The sequence below is a fragment of the Polyodon spathula genome, chromosome 12, assembly GCF_017654505.1.
Source record: "Polyodon spathula isolate WHYD16114869_AA chromosome 12, ASM1765450v1, whole genome shotgun sequence".
Lineage (NCBI taxonomy): Eukaryota > Metazoa > Chordata > Actinopteri > Acipenseriformes > Polyodontidae > Polyodon > Polyodon spathula.
Window position 1 is genome coordinate 28466932 of NC_054545.1, and position 17296 is coordinate 28484227.

Genomic DNA, 17296 nt, shown 5'->3' on the forward strand with positions numbered 1-17296 from the left:
ATGTTAGCTGTCTATTGATTTACAAACACAGACGATTACTAACAGACACAAACAAACAAAACACTCACAAATAGTCACAGGTTTATTTCAGCAGTGGTTACTGCGTCTCTCATGGTCCTTTAGGTTCAAGTTCACAAACCAAGCGAATGAACAGATTATGATTCTCCGGCCCGCTTATATGCTAACACGCATGTCCCCTTAGTAAACGAATGCAGCTGCCTTTACAATCTGTGTCTGGTACATTGTTTCCCTTTCAAGTTGATACGTTCTTGCAATGGAGTCTCACCTTTTTCCAGACTGACTGACTTCCCGACCCAGTGAAATAAATGTCAAGTCAGCCCGTCCAAAGAACTCTGCCCTTGCTTAGCGCCATGGAAGCATTTGTGAGTGCTCGCTGAAGTACAGTACACCCATATAAAGCTTACTTTCAGGTAATGATAAGATATATCAACCAGTCAAAAACTTCAGCTAATGCCTTCATCAGTTTTGTGACTTTATGGTATGATATCTTAAAAGCTTGCACTGTGACCCCATTTCTTTAAATCCAGAATGCCTAACAGCATGTGACAGGGTCCGGTTACTAATTTAAAATCTGTGAATGCAGTGAAATGTTTAAGGTTGCTTCATTTACTGTAGCATTATTGTGTCTCTTTGTCTGCTATTTGTAATTTCTGTTATTCTACTTTAGCGCTAGACAAGTGTGTTTATTTGTTTCTATGTCTTGATGTGTAGATTTTGTGTTTTGAGAAAAACATACAAACGTCAAACCTGATCTTATGTGCACCCATCTTGTCCTGGTACAGAATGATGATGTGGCAAGAGGGAGGGGACAGGAACTGCCTAAATCCTACAAGTTCTGCTTTGAGCTCCAGTGTTTCTAGAGCAGAGCTCTAAGATAGAGCTGCTGGGAAAAGCTTTCTGTATATAGTGTATATACAAGTATGAACATTCCAGCTGCACTTTTTTTAATTAACCGAAGTGGTCTCGACAGCATTGTTTATATCCTTCTGGTAACACAGTAGATTCACATATACTGCACCACAATTTATTTTAAAAAATCAGTGATCACAATTAATATATACATACTGTTACTGCAAATTTCTGCATTCTATTCTGCATGTTATTTGTATGTTATATCGTTACAATGGAACCCGTTCCAGAGACAAACGTCAGCAACAGCTTCCTTTATGATCCATGTTGGTGGTACTCGAATCTTGTGTCCCCAAAAAACAAACCAATTTTTAACCCATACATGCTGTAAAGATGTAATTATAAACATAATATACAGCAGTACAAAAACAATGTCAACAGTTTAGTGGACAGACTTAAATTTATTGAGACAGACAAAATGGAACAGATACATTGAAATCAGGTCAGCCAAAAACATCAACATTCCATTTTAACTCCAGCAGAAAAACAAACAAACAAAACATAAAAAAACTCACAATATTCTAGTTCTAAATAGATCTAGCTACTCTGAAGACTACTAACTTAAACACATCTGATGCAAATTAATACAGCTACAGAGCCAGATATGGCATATTCAGTTTTTTTTTTTCTTTACCAAGTAAAAAATATAAAATGAATAAAATAAAAACTTTGCAAATATGCCCATTTGTGTCATTGTGCATTACATAGTTTATTAATGTGTAATATAGTATTACATTTTAAAAAGAAAGACAACATAGAACTGACAAACTTACATGCTATGCTTCTATATAACATGTGTAAACCTTTTGCAATCAAGAGCTGCAGTGACAGAGAGAGGGGCCCTTTTCAAGCCATGTCTGTCAATAAGTTTTAAAGCCAAATTAGATCCCAAATGAAGCTGGAGGAGAAATATGTCAGAATTGTCACTATGGTTTACCTGGTGCTGTATAAACTGTTTTTTTTTTTTTTTTTTTTTTTTTTTTTTTAACATACATAAGACAGTTAACAAAGAGATTAAACACAAGCTGTTTTATCTGCCATGGCCTATTACACCAAACTGAACTGTAACTCCTAGGGTGTCTGTCAATGTCAATGTGTGCATATATCTTGTAGCAGGTTTTGTATCTTTTGCCAAGGACAATTTAATTCCCTTTATTCCTTTAAAGTACAGTGTACACTTTGTTCGCCTTGTGGTGTATATATTTCAGGTTTTGGTTATGAGGTCTCTAACAGGTTATCAGGGAACTGAGTTCTGATGTATTATATAAATGCATTTATAAATGCAACTAATTTGATTTGCTAGAAGTAAATGGGCTACACTGTGAGACATCAGTAGATTAGAAGAGTGATCATGCAGTTGCAGAAGGAAATGTATTCCATTTCATTTTCATCCATATGAACCGCAGCACAGTTCAATCCCCGTTTGGGTGAAGTTTACATGTGTAAGAATGAAATTGCTACACTACAATAAAATGAAAAGCCAAAACAGAAAATAAAAACAAAGCAATGCAATAGAAGCTGAAGCTGGGCAAAATCCATCATAATTGAATTTAAGTGAAAGAAATCTGATTTTCTTTCTGCAGTGCTAGGGAAAGATTAAGACCAGGAAGAGTCTTCTGGGGACATATACAGATGGTTAAGCATAACCTTTGCAGATGTTTGACAAGAGAACAGGGGAAACTAGTGCAGAGGCAGAACTGCTTTCCTTCAGCACAATTGTTTGTTTAAAATCCCTGTCTAGTCACTGTCACTGTGATTTCAACTAACACACTGCAAATGTGGGACCCCAGACTGTACACGGGAGTTCAAAAAGTGATCAAAACTTTTAAACTAGAGGAAATGTGATTATTTTGACAGCACTATAGTGTGTGTGTGTGTGTGTGTGTATATATATATATATATATATATATATATATATATATATATATATATATATATATATTACTTTGCCAATGGAACCTGTTGTGGAATAGTAAACCAATATGACTTTATAATGGCTCATAGCAGGATTGCCGTTGTAGTTTTTTTGACATATTTACAGCTGTGCAATGGTTTTGAATAGGTGGCACTGGAAAATAATGCTTTCTTTTTATCTATAGGGCAGGCAAGTGCAGTGTCCTTACTTTTTAACAGAATAACCTCATTTTATAAAATTATGTAGCTGCTCTAAATAATCATTGTTTGCATATTGTGTGTGTATTGGCATGTTTTTAAACAACATACATTTAATTGTCTAAATAAAAAGAAAACTTACCAAGTCTTGCTATTTCAAATATTTCAAATGTGTTTTGCTTGTATTTCATTTGACAATCTTGTAAAGATCTGCACACTTAACATTCCCCGTGAAGGACAAAATGATTATGATTTGGTGAATGCCACATTTCCTGTTTTTTTTTGCCTTTAAATACATAAGACACATCACTATTTGGGCATTATTAGTGCCCCAATATACAAGGCAATGTACCACAATAGAGGACAAACACAATTTGTACAAAACTGTTAAAACTAAGAGATTCCCCAACTATTCTGACCCAAAAGTATAGGGGGTAAGAATGCATGTTGCTTGAAGTTGTTAAACCCTCTATTTTGAACAACAGTTCTAAACAAGATCTTGACCATAGAATTCAAACACCTATAAAACATGAAAATATAATAGTATACAGTGTGTGATTAAATGGACTTGAGCAAACTGCTTTAGATTAGCATTGTATTGACCTGAACTGTGGTTTAGTGAAGTGGTGATTTAAATAATGCAAGACAGCAATTGATGCATCAGTAATTGACAATAACGCATTGGGAAGACACCTAACCTGGTCTAACCATTTCCACCTTGTCCTCTCCACTGTCTTCTTTCTTTACAACTGGAGGGTCACAGCTTACCGCCATACAGGGTTACAGGTTGGGGCACACTCTGATACATACATTCATTTCTGGATTTCTATGAAGTACATTAAAAGGAAGGTAATATCTATCCATGTTAAATAGTGATGTACAGTTGAAAGGGTTTTTTTTTTTTTTTTTATTATTCTGCGATATATGAATTATAATATCTTGCTTGTATGTTCTTGAGCATTAGATTCTCTTGTTAGCAGTGATGTTCCTAATGTTAAATCAAATCACATGCGCAAACTATATATCTAAGAACGTACATGGTATATTACACCCAATGCATGCCCCTTTCAAGAATTTACTAGAGGAGATATTTTGTCAGGGATGTATATTTGGACTAGCCTACCTTAATATCAGGAAAGTTTGGTAAGGCAGGGCAATCCAGTTTTATTTCAATTGTCTTAAATTGAATATTACACCAATCCAATGTCTTATCAGTTATGTTTCCCCTGTTTCGATTGATATTATTCAACATTGCTTTAAAAAAAAAAAAATCATGGACTAGCCTATATATTTGTTCTAGTTGACAACAAGCCCCTTTCATTCACTGGCTGTGTATTTTGTTTTGGTATATAAGATTTGTTTCCCAGAGGAACTGAGTGTACTGATTAATTAATTACCCTCTTTTCTATCTAATTTTCAAAGTTAGGCAAAAAAAAAAGACAACCAACACCACATTAAACTTTTGTCTGTGTTCACTGCTAGCAAGTAGGTACAGTAATAGTATTTAAACACACATGGCATGTCAAAGCTGTGTGCTAGGTCTGCAGTACCTCCTGTATGCCTGTTCATTGAGTTATATCACTAGGTTTGTGCAACATTTACAGCAATCTTTAAATCTAAACTGTTTATGTAGACTACCTTCAATTAGTATGTAGATGTGATCTCTGTGAGTTGATTCCTCTATAGGAAACTTCATAGTATTTCAACTAAATGAAGGGCACAGTTAACCCCAAATTAAACGCATTAAAAACAGTATCTGGTGGTCTCAAGTTGCTAACCTGGGCATGGCGTCATTATGAACCCAACAGGCCTCTTCTTTCTGTACAAGATAATGTCAATTGTCATGCCTCACTTCTTTAAAGACTACTCACACCTTAGAGGTCACGTTACAGTAATATCAGAATTTATCTCCAGATATATCTGGCCGGTAAACTTCATCATGTCTGCTTTCAAAACCTATCAGCTCTGAACACTGTGAACTCCTTCAGTGCCCTATGGCTGACAATGTGTGTTTTGTGAAGTGAGAAATAAAATCCTGCTTCTGAGACCAATGGATTTAGGGGTTGCGGTGGAAACCTAAGAACCAATGTAAAGAATACACCAGACACTGCTAGAGTTATGAGCCGTTGAATGAATAGGGATAGGGGATGTTTTTAAAATCTACTTGGTGTTTCAGTTTTTGTTCATTGTATGAGAAAGGAGAAGAGGTGGAATGGCTTATAATCTGCGCAATCAATGAGAGTCCCTTTCAAGCCATCGGAAAACTACCACACGTATCCGACCTCATCGTCCTTGTCATCCTCCTCATCCTCGTCATCTTCGATAGTGCCTCTCGGGTGAACTCTGACCTTATGCTCCTTCTGCTGCTCAGCCTGCTCCTGATCTTCTTCCTGGTCGTCCAGTAGAACCACTGCACCGCCGCTCCCAAAATCACCAGAGGTCTCCTGGTCCTCCTCTACAGACAATAAAGATCAGCAGCAACAATGAAGACAAGGGCTGAAGCTATGGAGCAGCACTCCAGTGTGCTTATTGACCTCAAAAAGTTTTTACAAAAAGCTATATTACATTGGGACATACCAAAGACTATAAGCGGTAACTGCTGTGTTGTGTTTACCTATTTTTTCCTAGACTGTAGTGGCAGTATGTCAGTTTTGAGTAATTATTTTTCCTAGACCTCTTTTTTATATCTAGAGTTGATCTTCAAATGTAGGAGTTTTTGCCTTCACTTTATTTATTTTTGCTACATATTTTCTGATTAGATCTCCAGTGCTCACTGTACAGTATATGAGTTCCTTTCTACTTACCACAAGTGGGATTTCCATGTTTCCTGGATCCTGCAATCTCATTGCCATATTTATCCACACACCAGCACTGCCCAGTGCTACCATGGCACTGGGTGGACTTGTAATACCCTTCCTCGTTGCATCTTGGGATGAAAACACCTACATACAATGCAAAGTAATATCTTTAATGTTCTAATTCCAAATTAATATGACAGTGTGTATTTTTTGTTTAGGTTTTGTTTAGGCAAACTTAAGCAAACAAACAGACAAACAAACAATACATTCATTTATAAAAAATGTGATAAAAAAAAAATAATCCCAATTAAACATGGCATGCATCTATGCCATGAATCTAAACCATGTGATATAAATTTCATGATTTTTGGTAGAACACTAAAGCACACCCTTTTGTATATACTCAAATGCACAATATTTTCTCAAACTAATACATGATTTTAACTCACTAACAGGTAGGAGAAACAAATCTTGAGGATCAATCTGAGGATGCCTTCAGCAAATCCAATGTGATTGTTAATTAGTAGATTACTAGCCATGCTCTCTAAATTCCTGTGCATTATTTTACTGGATGGTTTATGACTTAATTAAACCCCAAATTGAATCCAAGCACTGAAGTTTTACATAAACTGTATTCTGCTAGGGAACAAGCTAAATATATTCTTCTGAGTAAAAAAAGAAATGGATGAGCATTTCCAAGAAATGGAAAATGGAAGAAAAAAAAATACTCCCTAACATGAAGCTTTGCAATTTCTCCTTTATGGAGCAACATTTTCCAGAATGATTGGAGGGAAAAATGTTTTTAAACCTGACCTGTTTTAGCTCACTGCCGACAAAATGTTATCGTGTTAAAGTAATGAAATAATGCTACCACAATCAAACTTTTATATCTGGAAAGCAAAAAGCATGCCATTGGGTCTTCATCCATCAAACCCGCCTTTTTGACATGAACTAATTACCCAGCAGTACTCACCTACAAGAGTCGTCCGTCTGCTCTGGTTCTGAATCCTGCTAATTTCATTCTGACATGGGAGTCCTGGAAAGGAATTGAAGCAGACAGCGTTATTTCCCAAAGGACATTTTGTAGCAAGCGAGTGGCCTGCGATTCTCCTTCAAAGCAGACAAGGCCTGTTATTTTGCATGGAATATGGAGGTACATTTCCACTGGTGACCCTCACTGTTCTTATAGCTCAGGTGAGTGGACTGGGTTTAATAGAGCTGGACACTGGTTTTCACTGCTGCGCAACTTCTCAATTTTGGTGTTCCAAGTTTGCTAGAAAGTTGTTTTTTTCCCGTTTTTTGGGGGGGTAGGTTGAAAAACTAAATTAAATTAATTTGATGATGACATTTCAATGATTAAAATTTTATCACTGACATCTACTGTAACCAATGTGCTTTTGTATTTTAAATGTGCACATTAGAATATTCAGTGCCAAAAAGAAACTAGGGTCAAGCCATAAGTCTCACTCTGTGGTCTGCAACACAAGCTGTTTTGTCAGGATTTTGCAAAGAGGTTCATTTTTTTAAAAATAGGGTCCTTTACCATCTGGCTTCTGGAAGCAATAGCACCACTCATTGTTGGACAGCTTCCCATCCTTGTAGGAGTCACAGGAGTTGAATAGAGGCTTCATGCATTGCTCGTACTTGTCCAGGTAAATGCCACTCAACTCGCTCTGGTCAAGCAGAAGGTCGTAGTTCATGTCCAGCTTGTTGAACATCCAACCCAGTGAGTCCTTGCAAATGGGGAGGATGCTGGTGTCAAACCCTGGAAAAGAAACCGATGATGGGTGTAATGACATGAGAATACTGTGGGGAGGGTATAATTGTACCTTTACAATTGTAGCTTCAACCTGCTGATAGTTTTGGGCAAGTTCAACCTGAATGAAGTGCCATATGTAGTCATGTAAAATGGAACTGACACTTTTGCAGTGTGTTATAATACCTACAACACCTTACAATAACTAATACCTAGACTCACAGACGGTACCTATTGGTACCTCTCATTTGGGTATAAATAAAAAACACTAAAATAACCCCCAAGTGTTACTTAAGTGTTTGGTACAGTTGTTAATAGCAAGAGTATTCTTCGAAGTAGCATTGTATGAAGGAATAGCCTTTTTAGTGTCTTAAAAGGCTTCAGAGTGCAATATTTAACAAATAATATACAGCAGTATCAGCCTGCAGTTTCAAGTGGTATTAGTCTTAATTTCCCAGTGTGCCATACTGCCTTTAGGATTCTAATGCATAGCAAATGTGGAACAAAAAGTCAGAAAAGATGTATTTTATTCACTCTTTACAAAGACTTCATGGCAAAAACTTTCTTTTCAAAGCTCTACTCCAAATCGTCAAATGCAATTTTTGGGAAGGAAAAAAAGCAACCAATAAGTACACAGCTCGGACATGTAAGTGTTTGTAAGTAGTCGCGTTTTTTTATTTCATTCAGAAAATCAATTGTACAATGTTGCAGCATTTCTGGTAATTATCCTCCATTAAAGGCCTGCTAGATTAAATAAATTAGTCTGCCAAAAGTGTAGTCTAAATAACGTTGTTTGAAGGTTGCTGGATTACAGTGTTAAGAGTCCTAATAACTTGGTTCAGCTCACACAGTTCTGCACTGTGGTGTCATCTTTTGCCATATGGTTCTAAAAATTAACAGGGTAGAGCTTCTTCTAACAGTGATGACCTGCATGCCTGTCCAAACTGTCAGATAGTGTTCTCTAAGCAGTTTGAGATTATAGTTCTTTCATAAGGTTATGTATGTCAGGAGGAACACATTTGAACAATGACAGTGGTACCAGTGACTCACTTATATCTATGAGAGAAAACAAAATCACATCATATGTTTAAAATAAGCTGGTCTGATTATACCATGGCAAACTGCAAGCAAAAATACCACTTTATCCTTTTGTATTTTAAATGTGCAATGCAGTAATCATTCTGTCTTGTGAAAGCTCGATCCCCTGTTCAATGTTATTAAAATGCAATGTTATTAAGCTACCCCCAAATCCATAGCTTACAATAACCTGAATTTGCTTTACAGATTAAAGAAAAAAAACAAAACATTAAAATAGATCAGAACAGACTGAAAGGTGTTTCTTCAAGTGGTTTAGCCCTTATCCAGAAAATTGATAACATGTCTGTGTATATACAGATAAAATAGTATTGGGCACCATGGGCCATCTAACAGGGATATGCAGCTTTTATATATTACATAAAGGATGTGTGTATATTGCAGAAGTACTCACGACCTGTTGCTGAATCTGAGCTTGCTGTGGGTTTCACATCTCTATTGGCATCTTGATGGAGAGCCCCAAACCAGTCCTTCAGCCTGGAGGCCAAGTTCCTCAGCTCCCGGTCATTGCAAGCTAGAAGACAAGCAAACAAGCAATTAACTAGAAGTAGGAGCCACTGTCACAGGAAATTGATAGAGCGGGAAATTAGTCGATATCATCTACACTAGTCATGCAAGAATTTCAGATTTTTAAAAGGGAAGGTTTTCCGATTCCCTTTTGTTATTGTCAACCAGTCTGTATCAGGTTGTGGATCGGTTAAACTGCAGAAGAGGGACAGAATGTGCATTACTAGGTTTTAGTATTTTTATGTGAAAAGAAATACAGTTGGTAGTGTACACAATCGAGGTGCTGCTCAATGTTTGTTTTAATTATAACGAACAATGAATGAAGTATGAAGTGCTGCTGTGCATTTATTTCATAAAATAAAAGATTTAAACAAAAAAACACAAAACAAAACACTTCAGAAACCAAAAAGGCTTGATGGCCAAAACAAACAGACAAACACAGTGAACACTTCTTGTGCTGGTGTGAAGCCAGCACGAATAGCAATTGTTATTCCCTTTGTTTATTTCTACCGTTCCTCCTCTGAACAAAACCCAACCTCAAGTGAGAGATCCCTGTCTCATTTATGCAGCTGTGCCTGGGCTCAATTGATTGTTAATCATTCATTGAGCCGAGACACATTCTACCCATGAATTGATATAGCCGGGAAGGCAATTAATCCTTCCCTGCTGACGTAAAATATCCAGGCACACATACATTTTAAAGAACAATAACCCAAAACAAAACACAAAATACGCACAGGGGCAGGGTGTATCCTACCTCACAGGAATCAATATATGTATCTATGGGGTACCAAAAGGGTGAAATATACACTCAAATGTAAATAGTACACAGAATAGATTTTTTCAGTAATAGTCTTTTTTAAGTCACACTACTCTAGATGCTGAATCTTCTCTCACCGCACATTTCATTAGAAGATGATGCAAGAAAGATGCAGGTTCAAAATAGCACTAAAGAGAGACTAATCTTAATAAATTCATATGTGCATGTTACCAATATATCATCTATGAAATATAGTAGTAATAAAAACTAGGCACATCATATTCAGCACTTGAGCTTGAAAAAGCATATATGATACTGTAACATTATGTTCAATGTTAAACATAGTTTAATTGTTTAATCTAACAAAACAGAAGTTGTTCTCACTGTACAATTGGATGCTTTTGCATTTGGGAACAGGCTGTATATACAAGCATCTGCCCAACATATTAACCATACCCTAACCTGGGAACTGCCAGCTGTTTCTTAATATCCCTGGTATGATTGGTTTAGAAATTAGTAGTTCATAACGTTGAGGGACAAAGAACATAAGGACAACAGTGTTTTGTAGTCTGCAGACAGATTTGTATTAAATGTAACCAAAGATTTTCCAACCCTTCTAGCATTTCAAAGAATTGAAGTGTTATTATGCTATAGGTAAAACTATTTTAGCATCAAATATAAGAAAAAAAAAACTCAAATATACATTTATGTGGACAAAAACCCAGGAAACCCCCCAAACTCATTTTAGATCTCTAACCCTGATATTTATTGCAGATTGAAGACATATTGTGATCTTAACACAGCTGTGTCCACCATTACTACCCCAGTAACCATCAAGATTAAAATACCGAGGTTAATGGCAAGGTATGCAAGCATCAGCTCTTCCGTGCTGAAACTATTATTCAGAATTATAAAGCACTTACAATTTTAATGTTCATGGAGCACTGTAGTTATTTCACAAATCACCTTGTGTATACAGTATAAGATGTACAATGTGTGGAAAAGTTTGTTTAAACATATATCTAATTTAATATATTTAATAATAATAATAATAATAATAATAATAATAATAATAATAATAATAATAATAATAATAATTTAAAACGAATAATTTAAAAAAATTAATTTATCAAGTTCACCAAGACATTTGGATATTTGGATTTGGACCTAACCTCATTACGTTCCAAGGTAATATTAGTTATACCAAGGTTTAATACTTGGTTAATAGATTATTATTATTATTATTATTATTATTATTATTATTATTATTATTATTATTATTATGTATTAATTAATTTATTTTTCCAAAGTGACTCCAGTATTTGATTAGATAGATGAATAAAAATACATTTGTCACTTGGTAGTAAAAATGAAAAATGTCAGCAAATGTATTTCAAAGGTTTACAGAAGCCATCAGATAGACTGCCCTGCTCACTATTGAACTGGGTGAGGTTCAAAAAACCAGCAAAACAGTGGGTGTAATATTACAGTGAAAGTGTGAAATCCAATGATTGTATAGAATCCCTAGTGATTCTACACGATCACTGCCAGTTTAGTGAATGTATGAAATTGAACTATGTTTACACATTCACTGTCACATGTTAATGAAAGTATGAGACATGTATAAAATTGTACATAATAACAATTAAAACAAAAACAGATTTGTATTAATAAAGGAGCTGCTGTACTGTACTTATTACAACATTAGCACTCATAATCCAAACCAAGGATATTGTTATTTATAAAATAAGTCATATAAGCTAGTACAGTCAGAATATAGCAACATACAAGAAACATATAGACTTGCAGAATTTATTTATTTATTAAAAAAAAAAAAAGAAGAATCACATGGGGAGCAACTTTATCTTCAAAGAAATTATAATGTAATACATGACAGGTGCAAAATGACCATTAGAGATTAGGAGATTTTGCCACTGATCAACACAAAAAGTGTCTATAATGTTGAAAAATATAATCTACAAATTGTTCTAATTTAATTACAAATACAAAACAGAAAATAATTGATTGCATAAGTATTCAACCCCTTGAGTCAATATTTGGTAGAGACACCTTTGGCAGCAATTACAGCCATGAGTCTATTTGGATAAGTCTCTACCAGCTTTGCACATTTGGACACCGCAATGCTTTGATTGGGCCACTCAAGGACATTGATCTTTTTGTTTTTGTGCCACTCCAGTGTGGCTTTGGCTGTTTGGGGTCATTCTATAGGCACTGTATATCTATCTATCTATCAATCTATCTATCTATCTATGTGTGTGCGTATATATATATATATATATATATATATATATATATATATATATATATATATTATATAATATATATAATAATATATATAGCTACATAGTGTGTAGCAGGGAGAGGGACATACTCCTCCCTGTCTAAAATAGGTGGAAACATACTTTTTTTTTTTAAAGTTAGTTCTGTTGAGTTGGTAATTGCATGTAAAGTAGCAGCGAGAGGGATAGATTCCTCCCTGTCTAAAACAGGTGGAAACATATGTTTTGTTTAAAGTTAGTTCTGGTGATTTGTTAATTGGTAATTGTTTAATTGTTACTTATCCCCTGCACCTGGCTATCATTGTAAATTAGAGCCAGGTGCAGGGTATTTAAAGAAAGCAACCAGTCTGTTCTGGGCTGCTGGTGTGTGAGGAACCCGGTTGATGGTGATTCTGACCGAAACAAAAAGGTAGTGTGAAAAAGCCTTTTTTGTGTGTTCTGTTTTGTCTGAGTGTGTTATAGATAAACAGCTTAGCTGTCCTGTGTTAGTGAGGTTAACGTGTAGTGTGTAGTAGTTAAAGCTCATGAAAGAGCTAGGTGTTTGTTTTGTTTATTTCTGTTTATTAAAAGTGTGCATAAGCTCTTGAAAAATCAATTTCAGGGTCCTGAATTAAAGGGGCAACGAACCTTGAGTTACAGAATTCATATATATATATATATATATATATATATATATATATATATATATATACTTTCCCTTGCATAAATATTATAGAACCTTGCAAAATATACCCACCAACAGTGCTTGTTTTGGTTTTTTACAATGTCAGGCGGTTGTCCATTGATCAGTCACCTGTCCACTTGCTGCCAATTGGAAACTGGCTGTTGCCTTTTTGAAAAGCATACTCAGAGGTGTACATCTGTTTAAATTGATAGTTTTAAATGTGTACTTCAGGACATGCTTGCCCCATAACTGCGTGGATGCATAATACACTGCTATGCGGCAGGATTGCTCTTAGGCTGCCAGGCAGCAAAAGAACAGACCGGGAGTAAATTGTTTATCTAATGTGTTTAAGGTTAACCAACGAAAGGCAAACTTGTTCACGCATACATTAGATAGACAACTGCCAAGACTCCAAAGCTCTCCTTATTCTGCAGTCTGGTACTACTCCCCCAAAATCAAATGCAAATGTTTTGTTTTTAACTCGGCCATCCCCTATCTACAAGAGCAAGATCATGGTTTTACAAAGTGTCAGACACACCTCAAAGCGGTGTACATATTTAACAAATTAATAAGAGAAATATTTAAAGTAAGACAAATATAGAACACATGCCTAAATAAATGTACCACATTCCTACTTTTTTCAACAGTATCATAATACTACTAATAATAATAATAATAGTAATGATAATAGCATATTCCTGGATGTTTCTTGTGTACCATAAATACAAAAATAAAAAGTATTACTAGCCTAGCTATCAAATAATATGCTGACTGTATGAGAACATCTGCTCTTTTAAAAGTCCTCTATACATGTGTATGACTGCACATTACAAATAAAGAAAAAAAAAAATCAAATCTTGATGGTGTTTGTTTCCCTGTCGTTTATTTTGCATTACAAATATCACTAGTTTTAGAAAAAGGTTAAAAGGTTATTGCTTTTTCTTCTGCATTGTCCACGTTTAGTTATCTATAACATGCCTTGCCTGTGACTTAACATGCTTTTACACCAGTAACACCAGCTTGCTTTGCTTCAAGGCTAGTATTTTTGATAGTTAGAAAGCAATTAAAAACAAAACAGGAAATTATACTAGCAATATCAGTTAGATATACAGTGCCAATAGTAAGTATTCACAGTTTGTTGTGTTATAACCTGAAATCTTGATGCATTTAAACTGGATTTTTTTTTTCCCCTTTGATTTACAGAACCTACTCAACACTTTGAAGAGGCAAGAGAATTTTTATTGTGAAACAGTTAATGACTCATTTTTTTAAAAATGACATGCCTTGGCAAAATTGTTCAAGCTCTGTCAAATTGGATGGGGATCATTGGTGGACAGCAATCTTCAAGTTTTGCCACAGATTCTCAATCGGATTCAAGTCCAGGCTTTAACTGGGCCACGCTAGGACATTCACTTTCTTGTTTTTAAGCCACTCCAGTGTCGTTTGCCTGTGTGCTTGGGGTGATTGTCCTGCTGAAAGGTGAATCTCCGTCCCAGTCTTAGGTGTTTTGCAGACAGAAGTTTTCCTCAAGGATTTACCTATATTTAGCTCCATCCATTACTCCCTCTACCTTGACAAGCTTCCCAGTTCCTACCGGTGAAAAGCATCCCTGTAGTGATGCTGCCATCACCATGTTACACAGTAGGGATGGTGTTACCTGGGTGAAATTTTGTGTTGGGTCTGCACCAGACATAACGCTTTACATTTATGCCAGATAGTTAAACTTTTGTTTCATTGGACTACAAAATTGTTTACCACATCCCTTCAGAGTCTCCCACATGCCTTTTTGCAAATTCCAAGCAGAATTATTTTTATTTATTTATTTTTTTTTTTTTCAGAAATGGCTTGCCACTCTTCCATACAACCAGATTTGTGGAGTACCTCAGCTATTGTGACACATGGACAGTTTCTCCTATGTCAGCCATGGAACACTGTAGGTCTTTCACAGTTGTTATTGGCCTCTTGGTGACTTCTCTGACCAATGCTGTTCTTACCTGGCTGCTCAGTTTGGGAGGACGGCCTGCTCTAAGCAGTTCTGTGTGGCGCCGTATACCTTCCACTTCTTAATGATCGACTTGACTGTGCTCCAAGGAATATTCAATGCCTTTGAAATCTTTTTATAGCCCTCCCCTGATATGTGCCTTTCCACAACTTTATCCCAGAGTTGTTTTGAAAGCTCCTTGGTCTTCATGGTAGTATCTTTGCTTTGAATCCACTACCCAATTGTGGAACCTTACAGAGACAGGTGTCTTTAATCTGAAATCATGTGATGAACCACTTTTATTGCACACAGAAGGACTCTATTTAACTTACTGTGTGACTAATGAAGACAATTGGTTGCAACTGAGCTTATTTTGGAGTGTCATAGCAAAGGGGATGAATACTTATCTAATGAAGACTTTTCAGGTTTTTATTTTTAATTGATTTGTTTTTTCACCCCAACCCACACACACACACATTTATTGACACCTTGAATGTGTTGAAAATGTCGTGTAAATCAAAGGGAAAAAAATCCCACTTAAATGCATCAAGATTTCAGGTTGTAACACAACAAACTGTGAAAACGTCCAAGGGGGGTGAATACTTTCAATAGGCATGGTAACTGTGCTCTGTATTTGAGTGTGTATGCCTGAATATTCAATTTCCTAATGCAGTTTTACTGGGTTTAGGTATTATGGATTTGAACTACGCTGAAAGAATTGATTTTTTTCTAACATGAACTGTATACTGTCATGTTCCCATGGCTGTATTCTCCAGGTAAAATAAATAACACATTTCAATTGCAAACTCTTAACCCCCAAGGAAGGATTAAAAATGAATAAATAAATAAATAGTACAGTCATATTTTCAGCTGATAAGCCTGCCTTGGGACATATAATTGAATGAATAACTTTTTTATATATATATATATATATAACAGATTTTTTTAATCCCCAGTAGGTTACATGCAGAAAACAAAAACTAGCTTTCTCTGTGATATTTGAGGTAACACCATTCCACCAGTACCTGAAGGATGGTTCTGAGGGGGATATTCTCATTTACATTGTAGATTCAATGGAACCAGAAAGATTTCCAAGGTCAACTGAAAAGAGGACAGGTAAACATCCTCATTCTGGACTGCTATTCATATTTGCCAGTGCAATTTAACAGGGTAGCCTAAAATCGTAAATACCTGTAGGAAAAGTCGACACAGCTCGCAAAACCCATTTTATATTTTATTTTAATGGGGCTTGACACAACATCCGACCTGGGCGTACAGCCAAGAAGAGTAGAAACCCAGCACTGCTTTTGTAAGAAGATTTGTCCGAACATGTGTGTTATAGTGGCCCTGACCTGCATATACTCCCTCTATCTGAGTTTGGCAGGAGTAAAGCACAGTAAAGCGGACACAGGGAGATAAGGCTTCCACGCAATCACAGAGCTCGCTCCTTCCCTTAGCTCTATCTTCCATCTCTATCCACCCTCTGGCACGGGTTGCCAACACGTCAATCACGCGCTACTGGTAGCCCACCGGTCACTGATCAATTCTTCTAGGTACACTTGCACAAAGTCAGGGATTTTGTAGGCATATAATCAGGTGTATGATTAAACAATCATAAAATAGGTGCTAATGATCATCAATTCAGTATGTAGGTTGAAACACAATCATTAACTGAAACAGAAACAGCTGTGTAGGAGGAATAAAACTGGGTGAGGAACAGCCAAACTCAGCTAACAAGGTGAGGTTGCTGAAGACAGTTTACTGTCAAAAGTCATACACCATGGTAAGACTGAGCACAGCAACAAGACACAAGGTAGTTATATTGCATCAGCAAGGTCTCTCCCAGGCAGAAATTTCAAGGCAGACAGGGGTTTCCAGATGTGCTGTCCAAGCTCTTTTGAAGAAGCACAAAGAAACGGGCAACGTTGAGGACCGTAGACGCAGTGGTCGGCCAAGGAAACTTACTGCAGCAGATGAAAGACACATCATGCTTACTTCCCTTCGCAACCGAATATGTCCTGCAATGTCATCAGCTCAGAATTGGCAGAAAACAGTGGGACCCTGGTACACTCATCTACTGTCTGGAGAAGTCTGGTGAGAAGTGGCCTTCATGGAAGACTTGCAGCCAAAAAGCGTGGAAACGAGGCCAAGCGACTCAACTATGCACGAAAACACAGGAACTGGGGTGCAGAAAAATGGCAGCAGGTGCTCTGGACTGATGAGTCAAATTTTGAAATATTTGACTGGAGCAGAAGGCAATTTGTTCGCTGAAGGGCCGGAGAGTGGTTCACGAATGAGTGTGTGCAGGCAACAATGAAGTATGGTGGAGGTTCCTTGCAAGTTTGGGGCTGCATTTCTGCAAATGGAGTTGGGGATTTGGTCAGAATTAATGG

The 17296-nt window shown here is 36.4% G+C and overlaps 1 protein-coding gene across 6 annotated transcripts in view; it reads right to left on the minus strand.

The window, feature by feature from the left end:
• Positions 1 to 1311: 1311 nt before the first annotated feature.
• LOC121323828 (testican-1-like) overlaps positions 1312 to 17296 on the minus strand; it is a 186761-nt gene continuing 170776 nt past the window's right edge. For 4 of the 6 annotated variants that reach the window (XM_041265088.1, XM_041265086.1, XM_041265090.1 and 1 more), the window contains 5 exons: positions 9086 to 9205; positions 7384 to 7605; positions 6814 to 6876; positions 5847 to 5984; positions 1312 to 5497 (listed from right to left, as the gene is read on the minus strand). In XM_041265088.1, the coding sequence (XP_041121022.1) occupies positions 5307 to 5497; positions 5847 to 5984; positions 6814 to 6876; positions 7384 to 7605; positions 9086 to 9205 (734 nt within the window). In that variant the 3' untranslated portion in view covers positions 1312 to 5306. The remainder of the gene's footprint in view (positions 5498 to 5846; positions 5985 to 6813; positions 6877 to 7383; positions 7606 to 9085; positions 9206 to 17296) is intronic. The other 2 variants (XM_041265087.1, XM_041265091.1) reach the window with 1 other exon arrangement.